Source organism: Phyllobates terribilis, unplaced genomic scaffold (genome assembly GCF_046119375.1).
Source record: "Phyllobates terribilis strain yellow unplaced genomic scaffold, ASM4611937v1 Scaffold_13__5_contigs__length_258822181, whole genome shotgun sequence".
Taxonomy (NCBI): domain Eukaryota; kingdom Metazoa; phylum Chordata; class Amphibia; order Anura; family Dendrobatidae; genus Phyllobates; species Phyllobates terribilis.
The window spans coordinates 104669665-104684871 of record NW_027362773.1 but is presented as its reverse complement, the minus strand read 5'-3'; the positions used below and the strand labels follow the sequence as shown (position 1 = coordinate 104684871).

Sequence of the window (15207 nt, the reverse complement as noted above, 5' to 3'; positions counted from 1 at the left end):
TTTTTTCTTGAAATTTGTACTTTTTTTTTATTTTTTTAAATTTTTTTATCTCTTCCATAATAACTCTGCTTTTCATCACCTGTCTTACCTATTGCATTTTTTGTGTGTCTTATTGTGTATAAATATGTGACTCTTCAGATTTTGTGGTATACTATGCCTGATGAAGAGACCTGAGTAGTCTTGAAAGCTTGCAATTTGTTACCATCTTTTCAGTTAGCCATTAAAAGGTATCAACCACTGAGGACTCTCAAATCTAAATATTTTTCTATCTACTGGCTAACACGGTACAAGAATATTTAATTTTTCTAAAATTATTTTTTTATTTTCTTTTTGGTTTTGCCCCACCAGAGTACATGAATTGTACCTCTAAGCTTTACACTGATAAGCAGCCTTTTAGACCTTGGCATGGCCTGTTAGACTTCTGAAGCCGACAGTCCCAGAGACTATTGTTAGGCCTCCGGCTGCCATTGCAACCGTATGTCAAAAACCCTATGTTTTGCAGTCGCTATTGACCTCAGCATTTAAAAGAGTTGTCCACTACTTGGACAAGTAGGCGGGGACAGTGACGCTAGCGCTGATTGGCTGAAGGGCTAACGTGACGTAATAACCTCATGTGAGCCCTGGAAACGAGAGTGCCAACACTCATGGAACAGCATCGGCACCGGAGGTGAGTATAGGTGTTTTTATTTTAACTGCACCAAACATGAGGAATGAAAAGGGGTTTTCCATGTAGTGGACAACCCCTTTAAGGGGGTTACACAGACGGATTCTCTGCCCCATAAATATAGGCCAGTGTATGAGTATTCCTTCGTCGGTATATATATGCTGGATGCAGGGGTTAAAATGAATTTGATATTCTCAGGATAGGTAATGAATATTAGATTATCGGGGATCTTTACGGATAAGGCGTGGTAGGCAATAAATAGGCCTATCCAATTTCCTTGTGGTCTATTAAAATCAGTTACATACTATGAGCACATGTATACCATCTACATTTTTTTCCTAGAGAATGAATTTCGTGGCCATGGCTCTTAAATTGGTAATTTACACATTGCATAAAAACTAAGCGAAAACATTTCCTCTAACCTGGTCCGTTTTCCACTTCAATACTCTGTGGCAGCCGGAACAGAGGGGTGCGAACTTTCTTGGCTGATATTCAATTTCCGGCTTCTTGGGCGCCTCTTGCATTTTCTAACCCCGACGAAACATGATGTCACAGTGCCAAGCCTGGTGACGAGACTTCACTTGGTGTCACAGAGTCGGGAGAGCCTACTAATCACAAGAGGAACCAAGGAAGCTGATGCCGGCAAAGAGAGTTCGCACTAGTAGGGTAGTGTAAATTGTTTTGCTCTCACTTGAGCGACAGCCCTAAAACCTGACTTCATCTGTGTAGGACTAGATGGAAAAGACATTTTAATTCCTATGTACCACACTAACAATTATTTAATCTCACAGAGGAAAAATCAGATGTGAAGAGTCTGTGCTACAGGCTTATAGGTCAAGAAGGACAATGTCAGCACCCAATTTCCATTAGGATGACTCAACAACTGTGCTGCTGTAGTGTTGGAAAAGCATGGGGACCTCAATGTGAAGCATGTCCTTCTGAAGGAACAGGTAGGCATGGGCAAAAACCTACAAAAAAAACTCTGAAAGTGATCATCAGGTATTGTTCTAATTCCTCCTAATTTTTTTCTTTGCAGCATCTTTTGCAGAGATATGCCCAGCTGGAAAAGGGTATCACATCTTTAGTACTCATCAAACTTTTATGATTCATGGTCAAAGTGAAATCACTCTACAGTTACAGCCAGATTTAGGGGATCAGCAGGCTGTTCCTCCAAGAATACCAGATGTGGTTCTACCTCCAAATATCCCCGAATTTCCTCCACCTCAAAGAATACCAGAGTTTGATTCCACCGAAGGGCAACGTAAGTCCTTATCACATTTTCTCATTTCTATCAACGAACGGCAATATTTCAAACAATATGGCTAATGCCTAGGACCTTGGCAAAAATAAATTTTGTAGAAGATCCCAAGAATATAATTGCGCCCATGTTCTACAGTATATTCTAGATGTAGTTAAAGAAAAGGTATCAATGCGATATTTAGTCCATTGGAGTTTATCTTTGTTCAAAAAGGGTGATTACTATGTCATAAATATGAAAAATTGTGTGTATGTATATGTATGTGTGTAGGAAAAAAATTGCTTTTCTCACTGTTCGTCTCTTACCATTCCAAATAGTAGAATGTAACCAGAATCAAAAAGCAAATTCAGTGTCTGTTCCTCTCCTCTACATCATTTCTGTAAGGTCGATTTCACACATCGGTGAAACACAAACACTTTTTGGATTGGAAGACCAGGCCTGTCCACCGGGTCTCCTGACCTGATCTAACGAGCCTTCCGTGTTTCACGGTATGTAAAACCGGTCAAGGACACTTCATCTTGCCGGAGTAGTTGCTATCCAAAACCATAGGCATTGCCAATTTTGCACAATTTTTCCAAGTAAAATCGAGATATTACCTTCAAAATTGTATGGCCATTGACAATAGTTTCAGCTGAATGTGGCTGAGCTGCGTGGAAACCCAGATGTATGTCATTAAACTAACATAAAACAAGTACAGATGTTAACATATTAGAAATGGAGGTGCATAATCGGATAGTCAACTCAGGGTTTCAGAGTGATCTCAATCAACATCCCAAAACATGAATGACAGAAAAAAATCCATGTAACATAGAATAGAACTGTGCATAGAAGGTTTAAAAGGGTAACTGTACTTTCAATTATCTAATATATATAAATCAATAATAGAGGGAAATATAAATAAAACTTTGTCATATATCTTATCAGAGAAATTTGCTTCCTTCCCCACTTATGAGTCACTTCTTCCTCTCCTCTTGAGCTTGTCATTCACTGTGGTGTCATGTGACAACCTAATATACTCTATGGTGAAGGGAGGAGCAGAGTGAGGAAACAAGCAGAGGGAAGAGACATACAGATTGTGATGATCTTTCTAACAAGTGATTTACGTCACAAACATCAGTTTGTTTCTTAGGATGCAGTCAGACAGCTGTTTAACATGGATGACGATCGCATCGCAATGCTCGGACTGGCCGGCGGCTGTCTTGACCTGAGCATGACAGCATGTAATTCTATTCAGCTGTCATGCTCAGGCGGACTGGAGCCACCGGCCAGTCTGCGAAGAACTGCGATGTGATCATCATTCGTGTTATATGCCTGTCTGACTACGCCCTTACCCACAAAGTTCAGTACCGTTGTACAATGTCTTCTATGCTGCTGCTTCTCTTTGCAGGCTAAAAAGAAGTAAAGAGTAGGAATTCAACTTTGTGCTGTGTGTTGTTTAGAAGATATTAAAAAGTTGTGACCAAAAGTTTTGTGACTGACACAAAATTTGTTTTTCACACAGATTGCCGCTTTGGTGTTTTTAGATCCTTTACTCAGATTTTTCTATGCTTACTGAAGTAAAATTATCAGCATTTTTAAAGTGGTTGTCCACAACCCCTTCTGAATCCCTATATTTCCCTCCAGTAAAATAATAACGCTTGTACTCACCTCTGGTGCCATTCCAACGGTGGCGGCACTGGTTCTCCTGGGGATCGCGTGACATTTTTATGTCACGCTATCCCTACAGCCAGTGGCTTCACTCTCTCCTCCTTTGGACAAATCAAGACATCTGTGAGAAATGAGAGCTGCTCTCTCATTTCCTCCTGATGTCAATTACGTCCATAAGAGAGTGAAGCCAGCACTGATTGGCGGCAGTGATCAACAATGCCAAGTGATCCCTGGGAGAATCAGTACCAACACCGCTGGACCAGTGCCAAGCACTCGAGGTGAGAATAAGGGCTCATACCCATATATGAGAAAAAAACGTTCCGATATCTGGACCGAAAAAATGGATGAATGTCATGCGATTTTAATGAGAGTGCGATTTTCTCACCTAGCATGAGATTTACATCCAATTGCCATGCATATGCAGTCCGAATGCAATGCGATTTTAACATGGGCTTTTACATAGGGGAATTATCTAGGTCATTTACACATAGTTTTCTATGGAAATATTCTTCACTACATATATAAATATTTATATATATGATAGATATATACAGATAGATACATACACAAATTCAGAAATATATACAGTACAGACCAAAAGTTTGGACACACCTTCTCATTTAAAGATTTTTCTACATTTTCATGACTATGAAAATTGTACATTCACACTGAAGGCATCAAAACTATGAATTAACACATGTGGAATTATATACTTAACAAAAAAGTGTGAAACAACTGAAAATATGTCTTATATTCTAGGTTCTTCAAAGTAGTCACCTTTTGCTTTGATGACTGCTTTGCACACTCTTGGCATTCTCTTGATGAGCTACAAGAGGTAGTCACCAGAAATGGTTTTCACTTCACAGGTGTGCCCTGTCAGGTTTAATAAGTGGGATTTCTTGCCTTATAAATAGGGTTGGGACCATCAGTTGTGTTGTGCAGAAGTCTGGTGGAAACACAGCTGATAGTCCTACTAAATAGACTGTCAGCTGCTTTTTTCTTGCCATAATACAAATTCTAAGTAAAGAAAAACGAGTGGTCATCATTACTTTAAGAAATGAAGGTCAGCCAGTGCGAAAAATTGGGAAAACTTTGAAAGTGTCCCCAAGTGAAGTTGCAAAAACCATCAAGCGCTACAAAGAAACTGGCTCACATGAGGACCACCCCAGGAAAGGAAGACCAAGAGTCACCTCTGCTTCTGAGGATAAGTTTATCCAAGTCACCAGCCTCAGAAATCGCAGGCTAACAGCAGCTCAGATTAGAGACCAGGTCAACGCCACACAGAGTTCTAGCAGCAGACACAACTCTTCAACAACTGTTAAGAGGAGACTTTGTTCAGCAGGCCTTCATGGTAAAATAGCTGCTAGGAAACCACTGCTAAGGACAGGCAACAAGCAGAAGAGACTTGTTTGGGCTAAAGAACACAAGGAATGGACATTAGACCAGTGGAAATCTGCTTTGGTCTGATGAGTCCAAATTTGAGATCTTTGGTTCCAACCACCGTGTCTTTGTGCGACGCAGAAAAGATGAACGAATGGACTCTACATGCCTGTTTCCCACTGTGAAGCATGGAGGAGGAGGTGTGATGGTGTGAGGGTGCTTTACTGGTGACACTGTTGGGGATTTATTCAAAATTGAAGGCATACTGAACCAGCATGGCTACCACAGCATCTTGCAGCGGCATGCTATTCCATCCGGTTTGCGTTTAGTTGGACCATCATTTATTTTTCAACAGGACAATGACCCCAAACACACCTCCAGGCTGTGTAAGGGCTATTTGACCAAGCAGGAGAGTGATGGGGTGCTACGCCAGATGACCTGGTCTCCACAGTCACCATACCTTAACCCAATCGAGATGGTTTGGGGTGAGCTGGACCACAGAGTGAAGGCAAAAGGGCCAACAAGTGCTAAGCATCTCTGGGAACTCCTTCAAGATTGTTGGAAGATCATTTCCGGTGGCTATCTCTTGAAGCTCATCAAGAGAATGCCAAGAGTGCGCAAAGCAGTCATCAAAACAAAGGTGGCTACTTTGAAGAACCTAGAATAGAAGACATATTTTCAGTTGTTTCACACTTTTTTGTTAACTATATAATTCCACATGTGTTAATTCATACTTTTGATGCCTTCAGTGTGAATGTACAATTTTTATAGTCATGAAGATACAGAAAAATCTTTAAATGAGAAGGTGTGTCTAAACTTTTGGTCTGTACTGTATACATAGATATAAATATGTCAGTGAGATATATATTCTGTGTTTAGCATGTGTTGCTTACTGTACATGTAATTTATTGTTAAATTAAAGAATTTTGGAAAAAAATGGCATGGGGTCCCTCGTAATTTTATTCACCAGCAGAGGATAAGCGGACAGCTGTGGCAGATGTTTGTAGCCTGGGAAGGGGGTAATACCCACGGAGCTTCCCAGGCTACTAATATCAGCCCCCAGCTGAATACTTAGCCTTTACTGGCTATTAATATGGGGGACCCCAAAAAAAATTTGACGTGGGGTTCCCCTATTTTAACAGCCAGCAAAGGCTAGGCAGACAGCTGGGGGCTGATATTAATAGCCTAACAAAGGGCCATGTATATTGGCCCCCTTCCAGACTACAAACATCAGCTCTCAGCCGCACCAGAAATGGCGCATCCATAAGATGTGCCAATTCTGGCACTTAGCCTCCGCTCTGCCCACTGCCCTGTGGTGGTGGCAAGTGGGGTTATAGGGTTGGGGTTGATGTAAGCTTATAGTGGCAGCTGACATCAAGCCCAAGTTAGTAATGGAGAGGCATCTATAAGACGCCCCCATTACTAACCCCATAGTGAAAGTCAAATAGTGAAAAAAAAAACACCCACACCCAGAATAAAATATTTTCTTTGAAATAACCACACAGACTCCTTTAATAGTTCTAAATTAAACCCAACTTACCATTACGCCCATTCCACTGAATCCATTGTCACCTGTAATAAAAATAAAATAATAAACCAACCTCATCGTCACCTCTCCGACGTGAAGAACATAATCCATTTGTCCTGCGACGGGTCCAGCTCTGCTACATCTAGATGGCAGGTTGCATAGTAGCTTGATGTGACTATCCAGCCTGCCATCCTTCAGAGACACTGAGGAGTGCATGCTTGCGCACCTCAGTGACTCGAAGGGCCGTCATCAAGTTGAGCGGGGTTCATGTCATATGAACTCCGTTCACCTCATGTCAACGCGAGCGTGAGAAAGTTCTCACGCTTGCGGTACTGGCAGATGATGTCAGCGCATGCGCGGCGAGAACTTTCTCACGCTTGCGCTGAAGTCAATGAGGTGAATGGAGTTCATATGATATGAACCCTGCTCAACTTGATGACGGCACTGCAAGTCACTGAGGTGCGCAAGCATGCGCTCCCCAGTGTCTCTGCAGGATGGCACTCTGGATAGTCGCATCAAGCTACTATGCAGCCTGCCATCTAGATTTAGCAGAGCTGAACCTGTCGTAGGACAAATGGATTATGTTCTTCACGTCAGAGAGGAGAGGATGAGGTTGGTTTATTATTTTATTTTTATTATAGGTGACAATGGATTCAGTGGAATGGGTGTAATGGTAAGTTGGGTTTAATTTAGAACTATTAAAGGAGTCTGTGTGGTTATTTCAAATAAAATATTTTATTCTGGATGTGGGTGCTTTTTTCACTATTTGACTTTCACTATGGGGATAGTAATAGGGCATCTTATAGATGCCTCTCCATTACTAACCTGGGCTTGATGTCAGCTGCCACTATAAGTTGACATCAACCCCAACCCTATAACCCTACTTGCCACCACCACAGGGCAGTGGGCAGAGCGGAGGCTAAGTGCCAAAATTGGAGTATCTTATGGATGTGCCGTTTCTGGGATGGATAAGAGCTGATGTTTGTAGTCTGGGAGGGGGCCAATATTCATGGCCCCTTCCTAGGCTATTAATATCAGCCCCCAGCTGTCTGCCTAGTCTTTGCTGGCTGTTAAAATAGGGGGACCGCACATCAATTTTTTGGGGGGTCCCCCCATTTTAATATCCAGTAAAGGCTAAGTATACAGCTGGGGGCTGATATTAATAGCCTGGGAAGCTCCATGGGTATTACCCCATCCCCAAGCTACAAACATCTGCCCACAGCTGTCCGCTTACTCTCTGTTGGTGAATAAAATTACGGGGGACCCCACGCCATTTTTTTCTAAAATTCTTTAGTTCAACAATAAATTACATCTACAGTAAGTAAGCAACACAGTCACTGTACTAATTATATATGTCACTGATATAGTTCTATTTAACTATTCTATGTATGTATAGCTATTCTCTCTATTCTATAATGTCAGATACCACTGTGATTTTACTGTACGCGGCTGATGAATTGTTGGGTTTCAAGGCAATTGGTGCATGAAAATCGGACGGTATTCACATGGTCCGAGTGCCGTGTGAGTTTTTTCACGCACCCATTGACTTGCATTGGCGAGTCTCGTCCGAGATACGCGGCAATACGCAGCATGATTCGATTTTTTTCTCAGTCCGATTTCAGCTGAGAAACAAATCGCAGATGATATGTGCCTCATTGAATAACATTGGTCAGAGTGCAATCCAATTTTTTATCGGATTGCACTCGTCCGTTTTTCCTCGCTTATGGGCATGAGCCCTAATTGATATCATTTTACTTGGGGATAAACATAGGAATTTAGAAGGGGTTGTTTGAGTAGTGGGCAACATCTTTAAATTTTTATTAACAAATATAACAAATTTATACATAGGCTCAGACTTTTGTAATTCATCCTGGTGTGAAGGATGTCATCTGTGTTCTATACACACTTAACTGTTTAATGAGTAGGAGAAGCTAAAAAATGTTTTCTTCCTGCTAGAAAAACGGATGCAACAAGGATTGTAAAAGTTGACACGTGTGCCAAAAATGGGTCCAGCACACTAAAAAAAACCACAGACCTTTGAAAAAAATATGTGAAATAGGCCTAATAGAAAGGAGAAGCGTTGGAATTTTTTCTTTTGCATACAAGAAAAACAGATGACACACTGATGGGAAAATTGGACACAGAATGCAAAAAAACAAAACAAATGAAAATCTAAATAAAAAAAAAACAATCAAAGTAGATGTTTTTCCCATATGCAAAAAAAAAGGATGTGAGAATGAGACCTCGTGCTATCCTTTCAATATGACAAAGTTTTGTAACTTCAGCACTCTTCTGCCACTGATTAAATGTATATATCTTTTATGTTCTAGGTGAAGTAACTGAATCCATGGTAAGTATTTGTTTTTACTTTTCAGTGACAATGATGATGAACATTAAAATAGGACCACAAGTCAATTTATCAGTGAGGTTTGTTGGAACTTCTGATTCCATAGCTCCCAGCCTAACTAATTACATAGTAAGTCTTCGCTCACATGAGTGTATAACACGACCGAGCGCTCTCTGATGTTTTATCGGGTAGCATTCGGCCCAATGTTATACTATGGGGCAGTGCAGATCCGCAATTTTTTTCTAATGTCGATTTGGCATGAGAAAACAATCGCAGCATGCTGTGGGTACATTCAATGATTGGATCAAGCACACCCATACAAGTCTATGGGTGCATGTGAAACATTTGATTGCACTCGGATGTCATTCCAGTGCAGTCCAGTTACTGCGGACTCAGAGAATGCAGAACATGAAGAAATTAAGTTCTCCATCTTCTTGCACCTGTTCTGCGATTCTCTCATGCGAGAGATTCGGATCACACTAAGATGACACTCGGATCAGACTCTGACAGCGTTTGATCTTAGTGACATAAGGATAATTGGCCTGATTCTCTCACCTAAGGCTGAAAAAGAAGACAAACATTCCTCTCGTTAGAGTATTATTGATTGATCCAAAGTAAGGGCAAATAAAATGTATGAATTAGTTGTCCATTGTCTCATGTTAGGGAAAAAAAACAAAAAACTTTCTGACTGTACATTACAGTCCATCGGAGTAAATGAATGGATCAAGCGTTGAGCAAAATGATTTGGACATGTCAGTAGTCTGGAGTGACATTGTGTGTTCGTCACTCTGCCTTAATGATGTCAAGCAGGACCTACTAATCAGAAGAAGAGTCAGGAATGCTGGCACGTAGGAGGAATTTTGAAGGGCTCTGGTCTAGCAGCCAAGAACTACCGGCGAGACCATTGCATCAGGGTCCTGTGAATCATTTTGTTATTGGGCCATGTCAGAGGAGTGCTTCTTTATGTCTGTGTGCAGACATTATCCATACTGTTACCCATGAGTTGAAATATAAGAAAAAAAGTTTTTTTATCAGCTCACCCTTAAATTTTCCACAGCAGGTGCAGTTATCCACCAATGTGCAGGGAATAGCATCCAAGTCACATGCAAAATTGATCCAAACATGTCCAGCACATCTTCTTAATGTTTAAAAAAATAATATTTTTTTTTTCTTTATTCAAATCCTCATGAAAACATTTGTAGAGATCAAGACAGACAGGGATAACTAATCCCACATGAACATGAAACTTTACGCTTTTCGACCCATGTATGGGTCTTAATCATAATGACTAAAAAACAAGACTCCTGACTTGATATCCTGCTCAGGAGAGGAAATGACATTTGTGAAACAGCTGATGAGCGATTAATGTTAGAACACATGCCGGTCAATAAGGTGCACCACACATATAAAAAACTATATCTTTTCAGACAAAGTTTTGATCAAAACAAAAGGAAAAAAAAACATATGGAGAACAGAGCTACAGAGCAATATTTTAAAGATGATTTATATATCAAAAAATAGTCTAGCAGAAAAAATTAAAAATAACTTAAATCTGTTTTCTGGTTCAAACCTAAGGGAGCTCTTGTGTTTAAACGCAGAATCCAACGTGCTTCTTTTTTATGCATTTCATGCATTATGTCCCTTCCTCGGTGTTTCATATTTATTTTTTCAACTGCAATAATTTTTAAATCAGACACATTACCAGAGTGAGCGTGAAATCTAATATTAATAAGAACCTGAATAAGCTGGAAGATTCTATCACTTCAACAAAACCAAAAAAAGTTTAAAAGTTATATATACAAACATGGGTCGAAACGCGTAAAGTTTCATGTTCATGTTGGATTATTTATCCCTGTCTATCTTGACCTCTATAAATGCTTTTAGGCTGTGTGCCCACGATACGTTTTTTAAGTGTTTCCGCAGCGGCAAAAACGCTGCAGAAACGCTTAAAAAACGCATGGTAGAAGGGCTGCCATGTTCCCCCAATGATAATCCGCATGTGCTGATTATCTACCAATTATTTTGCGGAAGCGCTGCGTTTTCACCGCCATTGACTTGCATTAGAACGCGTGCATTCCGCTTCACTAGATAAGGACATGCAGAATACATGCGTTCAATGTGCGGATGGTACCCAGGTCTAGAGAAGAGGAGACTCTCCTCCGGACCCGGGTACCATAGAAACTGTGAAAAAAAGAATAAAATAAAAAATAAATATTATACTTACCTTCTGGCGGCCCACGCTGCGCTCGTCCTTTCATGCCGGCAGCTATCGATGGACTGAAGGACCTGCGCTGACGTCATAGTCATGTGACGAGTCACGCGACTCTGACGTCGGCAGGTCCTTCAGTGTACCGCTGCTGGCAGCCAGGACGGAGGGAAACAAGACACCGGGGGCCATCAGAGGGTAAGTATATATTTATTTTTTTATTTTTTACCATTCTTTCGGTCACAGTATATAAATCCATGCCGTTTGCATGGATTTATATAGTGTGACCAAGTTGACCAAGTTGACCTACTTTAACAACCTCATAATCTCACTTTCCAATAATCCTAAACGACTCTTTGACACGTTTCATTCTCTCCTCAATCAAACAGCACAGGCCCTGACCACCGACCTCAGCGCTGACGATCTGGCCAATTATTTCAAAGAAAAAATTGACCATATCCGACAGGAAATTTTCTCCCAATCCCCAAATGTTATGCATGCTCCCCCCCGCCACATTGTATCTTGCTCATTTTCTGACTTCGAACCAGTCACGGAAGATGAAGTGATCAGGCTCCTTGCATCTTCTCGCCCTACCACCTGCACCAGTGACCCTATTCCCTCACATCTCCTTCAGTCCCTTGCTCCAGCTGTCACCACTCACCTAACTAAAATTTTCAACCTTTCCCTCTCATCTGGTATCTTTCCCTCTTCTTTTAAACACGCCAGCATACAACCATTACTTAAAAAACCATCCCTCGACCAGAACTGCACGGCCAACTACAGACCTGTTTCCAATCTTCCCTTTATCTCTAAACTCCTGGAACGTCTGGTCCATTCCCGTCTAATCCGCTATCTCTCAGACAACTCTCTTCTTGATCCTTTACAATCTGGTTTCCGCTCTTTACATTCTACTGAAACTGCCCTCACTAAAGTCTCTAATGATCTACTAACAGCTAAATCTAATGGTCACTACTCCCTGCTGATTCTCCTGGATCTCTCTGCAGCATTCGACACTGTGGATCACCAGCTCCTCCTCACTATGCTCCGCACTTTTGGCCTCAAGGACACTGTTCTCTCCTGGTTCTCCTCCTATCTCTCTGACCGCTCCTTCTCTGTGTCTTTTGCCGGCTCCTCCTCCTCCCTACTTCCTCTTACTGTCGGGGTTCCTCAAGGATCAGTCCTAGGCCCCCTTCTTTTCTCCTTATACACCGCTCCTATTGGACAAACAATCAGTAGATTCGGTTTTCAGTACCATCTCTATGCTGATGACACCCAATTATACACCTCTGCTCCGGACATCACCCCTGCATTACTACAAAAGACCAGTGATTGTCTTTCTGCTGTGTCTAACACTATGTCCTCCCTCTACCTAAAACTGAATCTGTCAAAAACTGAACTACTCGTCTTTCCTCCCTCCACTAACCTACCTGTGCCCGATATTGCCATTTCTGTTTGTGGCTCCACCGTTACTCCCCAGCAACAAGCCCGCTGTCTGGGGGTCATATTTGATTCAGATCTTTCTTTCACTCCTCACATCAAATCACTCGCTCGTTCATGTCATCTACACCTCAAAAACATCTCAAGAATCAGGACTTTTCTCACCTTTGACTCGGCAAAAACTCTTACTGTAGCTCTTATTCATTCTCGTCTTGACTATTGCAACGCTCTACTAATCGGTCTCCCTCTTACTAAACTCTCCCCTCTCCAATCCGTCCTGAACGCAGCAGCCAGGATCATATTCCTCGCCAACCGCTACTCAGATGCCTCTTCCCTGTGCCAGTCATTGCATTGGTTGCCCATCCAATATAGAGTTCATTTTAAACTTATCACGCTTACCCACAAAGCGCTCCATGCTTCAGTACCCCCCTACATCTCCTCCCTCGTCTCAGTCTACCACCCTACACGTGCCCTCCGTTCTGCAAATGACTTGAAACTAAAATCCTCCATAATCCGAACTTCCCACTCCCGTCTCCAAGATTTCTCGCGTGCTGCGCCAATTCTCTGGAATGCACTACCCAGGCCAGTTCGATTAATTCCCAATACCCACAGTTTCAAGCGAACCCTAAAAACACATTTCTTTAGACTGGCGTATCACCTAAACACACTCTGTCCATCCCAGCTTTCCCCCATATTAAAATCTTCTTCAACTTCGGGTTCAAATCAACCATGCACATAAAAGCCTCTGTCAGGACTGCACACATACTGGCTGGCGACCAGTCCATGTATTATTATTTATCCTATTCAGTATATCAAGGCTGCATTATACAATATATGTACTTTTTACCTTTTGTGTCTCCCCCACTTCCTCATAGACTGTAAGCTCGTGAGCAGGGCCCTCACTCCTTTCGATATGAGATATGCTTATTCTGTATTGTCTGTACAAGTCCCCCCTAAAATTTGTAAAGTGCTGCGGAATATGTTGGCGCTATAAAAATAAACTATTATTATTATTATTATTGACAAGCACTTTCCAAGTGATGCTAAAATCGCTTGGAAAGCGCTTGTCAACCCGCATGCGGAAATGCAAGTGAAGAACGCTTCACATCCGCATGTCCCTGGCAGGAAAAACACATGTACAATACGCATGTACAATCCGCATGTACAATCCGCATGTACAATCCACATGTACAATCCGCATGCGTTTTTTTCTGCCAGGGAGATGCAGAAACGCTCATTAAAAAATCCTGAGCATTTCTGCATCGTGGGCACATAGCCTTATGAGGATTTGAATAAAGCAAAAACATTTTTTTTTAAACATTAAGAAGATGTGCTGGACATGTTTGGATCAATTTTGCATGTTACCCATGAGTGTATTTAAAGAGATTGTCCACTACTTTTTCCTTGATGACCTATCCTTAGAATATTCTCCCAAAAGAATGTTGCTGGCAGCAAGCACTCGTACTGGGACGCATGTCTTTGGTTATGAAGGAACCCACTTGGAAATATCAAAGCCAACGAAATCAATGTAGACAGCATCCACTCCAGGGTGATAGTGAAAAAAAATCAACTTTATTCCATGCTGTTTATGGCGGAATAAAGTCTATTTTCTTTCACTATCACCCTGGAGTGGATACTGTCTACATTGATTTAGTTGGCTATCCTTAGGATAGGTCATCAATGCCTGATTGGCCACGGTCCGACACCCAACACCCCGCTGATCAGCTGTTATCGGTGCCGGGGAAAAATACTTATTTGAGGAGCTGGCCGTCTACTGGTAGCGGCCGGGGCTTCGTACTGCACATCCGCCTCCTATTCAAATCAATAGGAGACGGATGTGTAGTACCCTGCGGCAGCCACTACAAGTAGATGGCCAGCTCAGCTAGTAAGTACTTCCAGCCAGTGGAACCGATAACAGCTGATTGATGGGGGTGCAGGATGTCAGACCCCGGCCGATCAGACAATGATGACCTATCTTAAGGATCAGTCATCAATGTTAAAGTAGTGGACAACCTCTTTTAGTATACTAAGTGTAAATACCTTTAAAGTGGTGCCATAATTTTCCTATATCCTGCAAAATCAAAATATGTCCAGACCCAAAAGCAAGTGTGTACTACAGCAGGATATTGTATATCTTGAGTTATTTTTCACTTCTCTGTTCATATTCTAGCTTCCAGTATTCAACCCAAACCTAGAAGAAACTATGTCTTTGCCATCCCTTATTCCACCAAAACCTGGTAATTAAAACTATTTGAAGAATATTTCCAGTTATTTGTTCAAAGTTTGCAAATAGAAATGTACCACAATCAGTCATATTTATCAACGCAACACACTTGTCCTCGGGAGATAAGCATCCGTAGCCGCTGATCTTCCGACGATAGCCGCATGTAGGTCAGCGGCGCCTGCGGTCGGGGGACTTATGCTGCGAGCAGCCGGCTGCATCTCCCGGCTGCATCGCTGCTGACCTCCGTGCCGCACATGAGCCGCTAATGGCCGCCATGTTTTTCTGAAATGCTGCGGCCGGACCAATCAGCGACCCGGGATTTCCTGGACAGACAGACAGACAGAAAGACAGACAGAAAGACAGACAGACGGGATAAGACAATTATATAGATAGATATTTTTTGCAGTAGTAAAATAAGGAATCAGATTTTCCAAAATTAGAATGATTTTGTCAAAATCTGATTCTTATTTTTGTGTTTGAAAACTGCATGTATACGGTCTTCCTGCATGTTGCACA

The 15207-nt window shown here is 41.8% G+C and overlaps 1 protein-coding gene across 2 annotated transcripts in view; it reads left to right on the top strand.

Annotated features, from left to right (window-relative positions):
- Positions 1–15207, top strand: part of LTBP3 (latent transforming growth factor beta binding protein 3) — a 105508-nt gene that overhangs the window by 37553 nt on the left and 52748 nt on the right. For both annotated transcript variants that reach the window (XM_073658360.1, XM_073658359.1), the window contains exons 7-10: positions 1456–1614; positions 1701–1925; positions 8808–8827; positions 14638–14704. In XM_073658360.1, coding sequence (XP_073514461.1) covers positions 1456–1614; positions 1701–1925; positions 8808–8827; positions 14638–14704 — 471 coding nt within the window. The remainder of the gene's footprint in view (positions 1–1455; positions 1615–1700; positions 1926–8807; positions 8828–14637; positions 14705–15207) is intronic.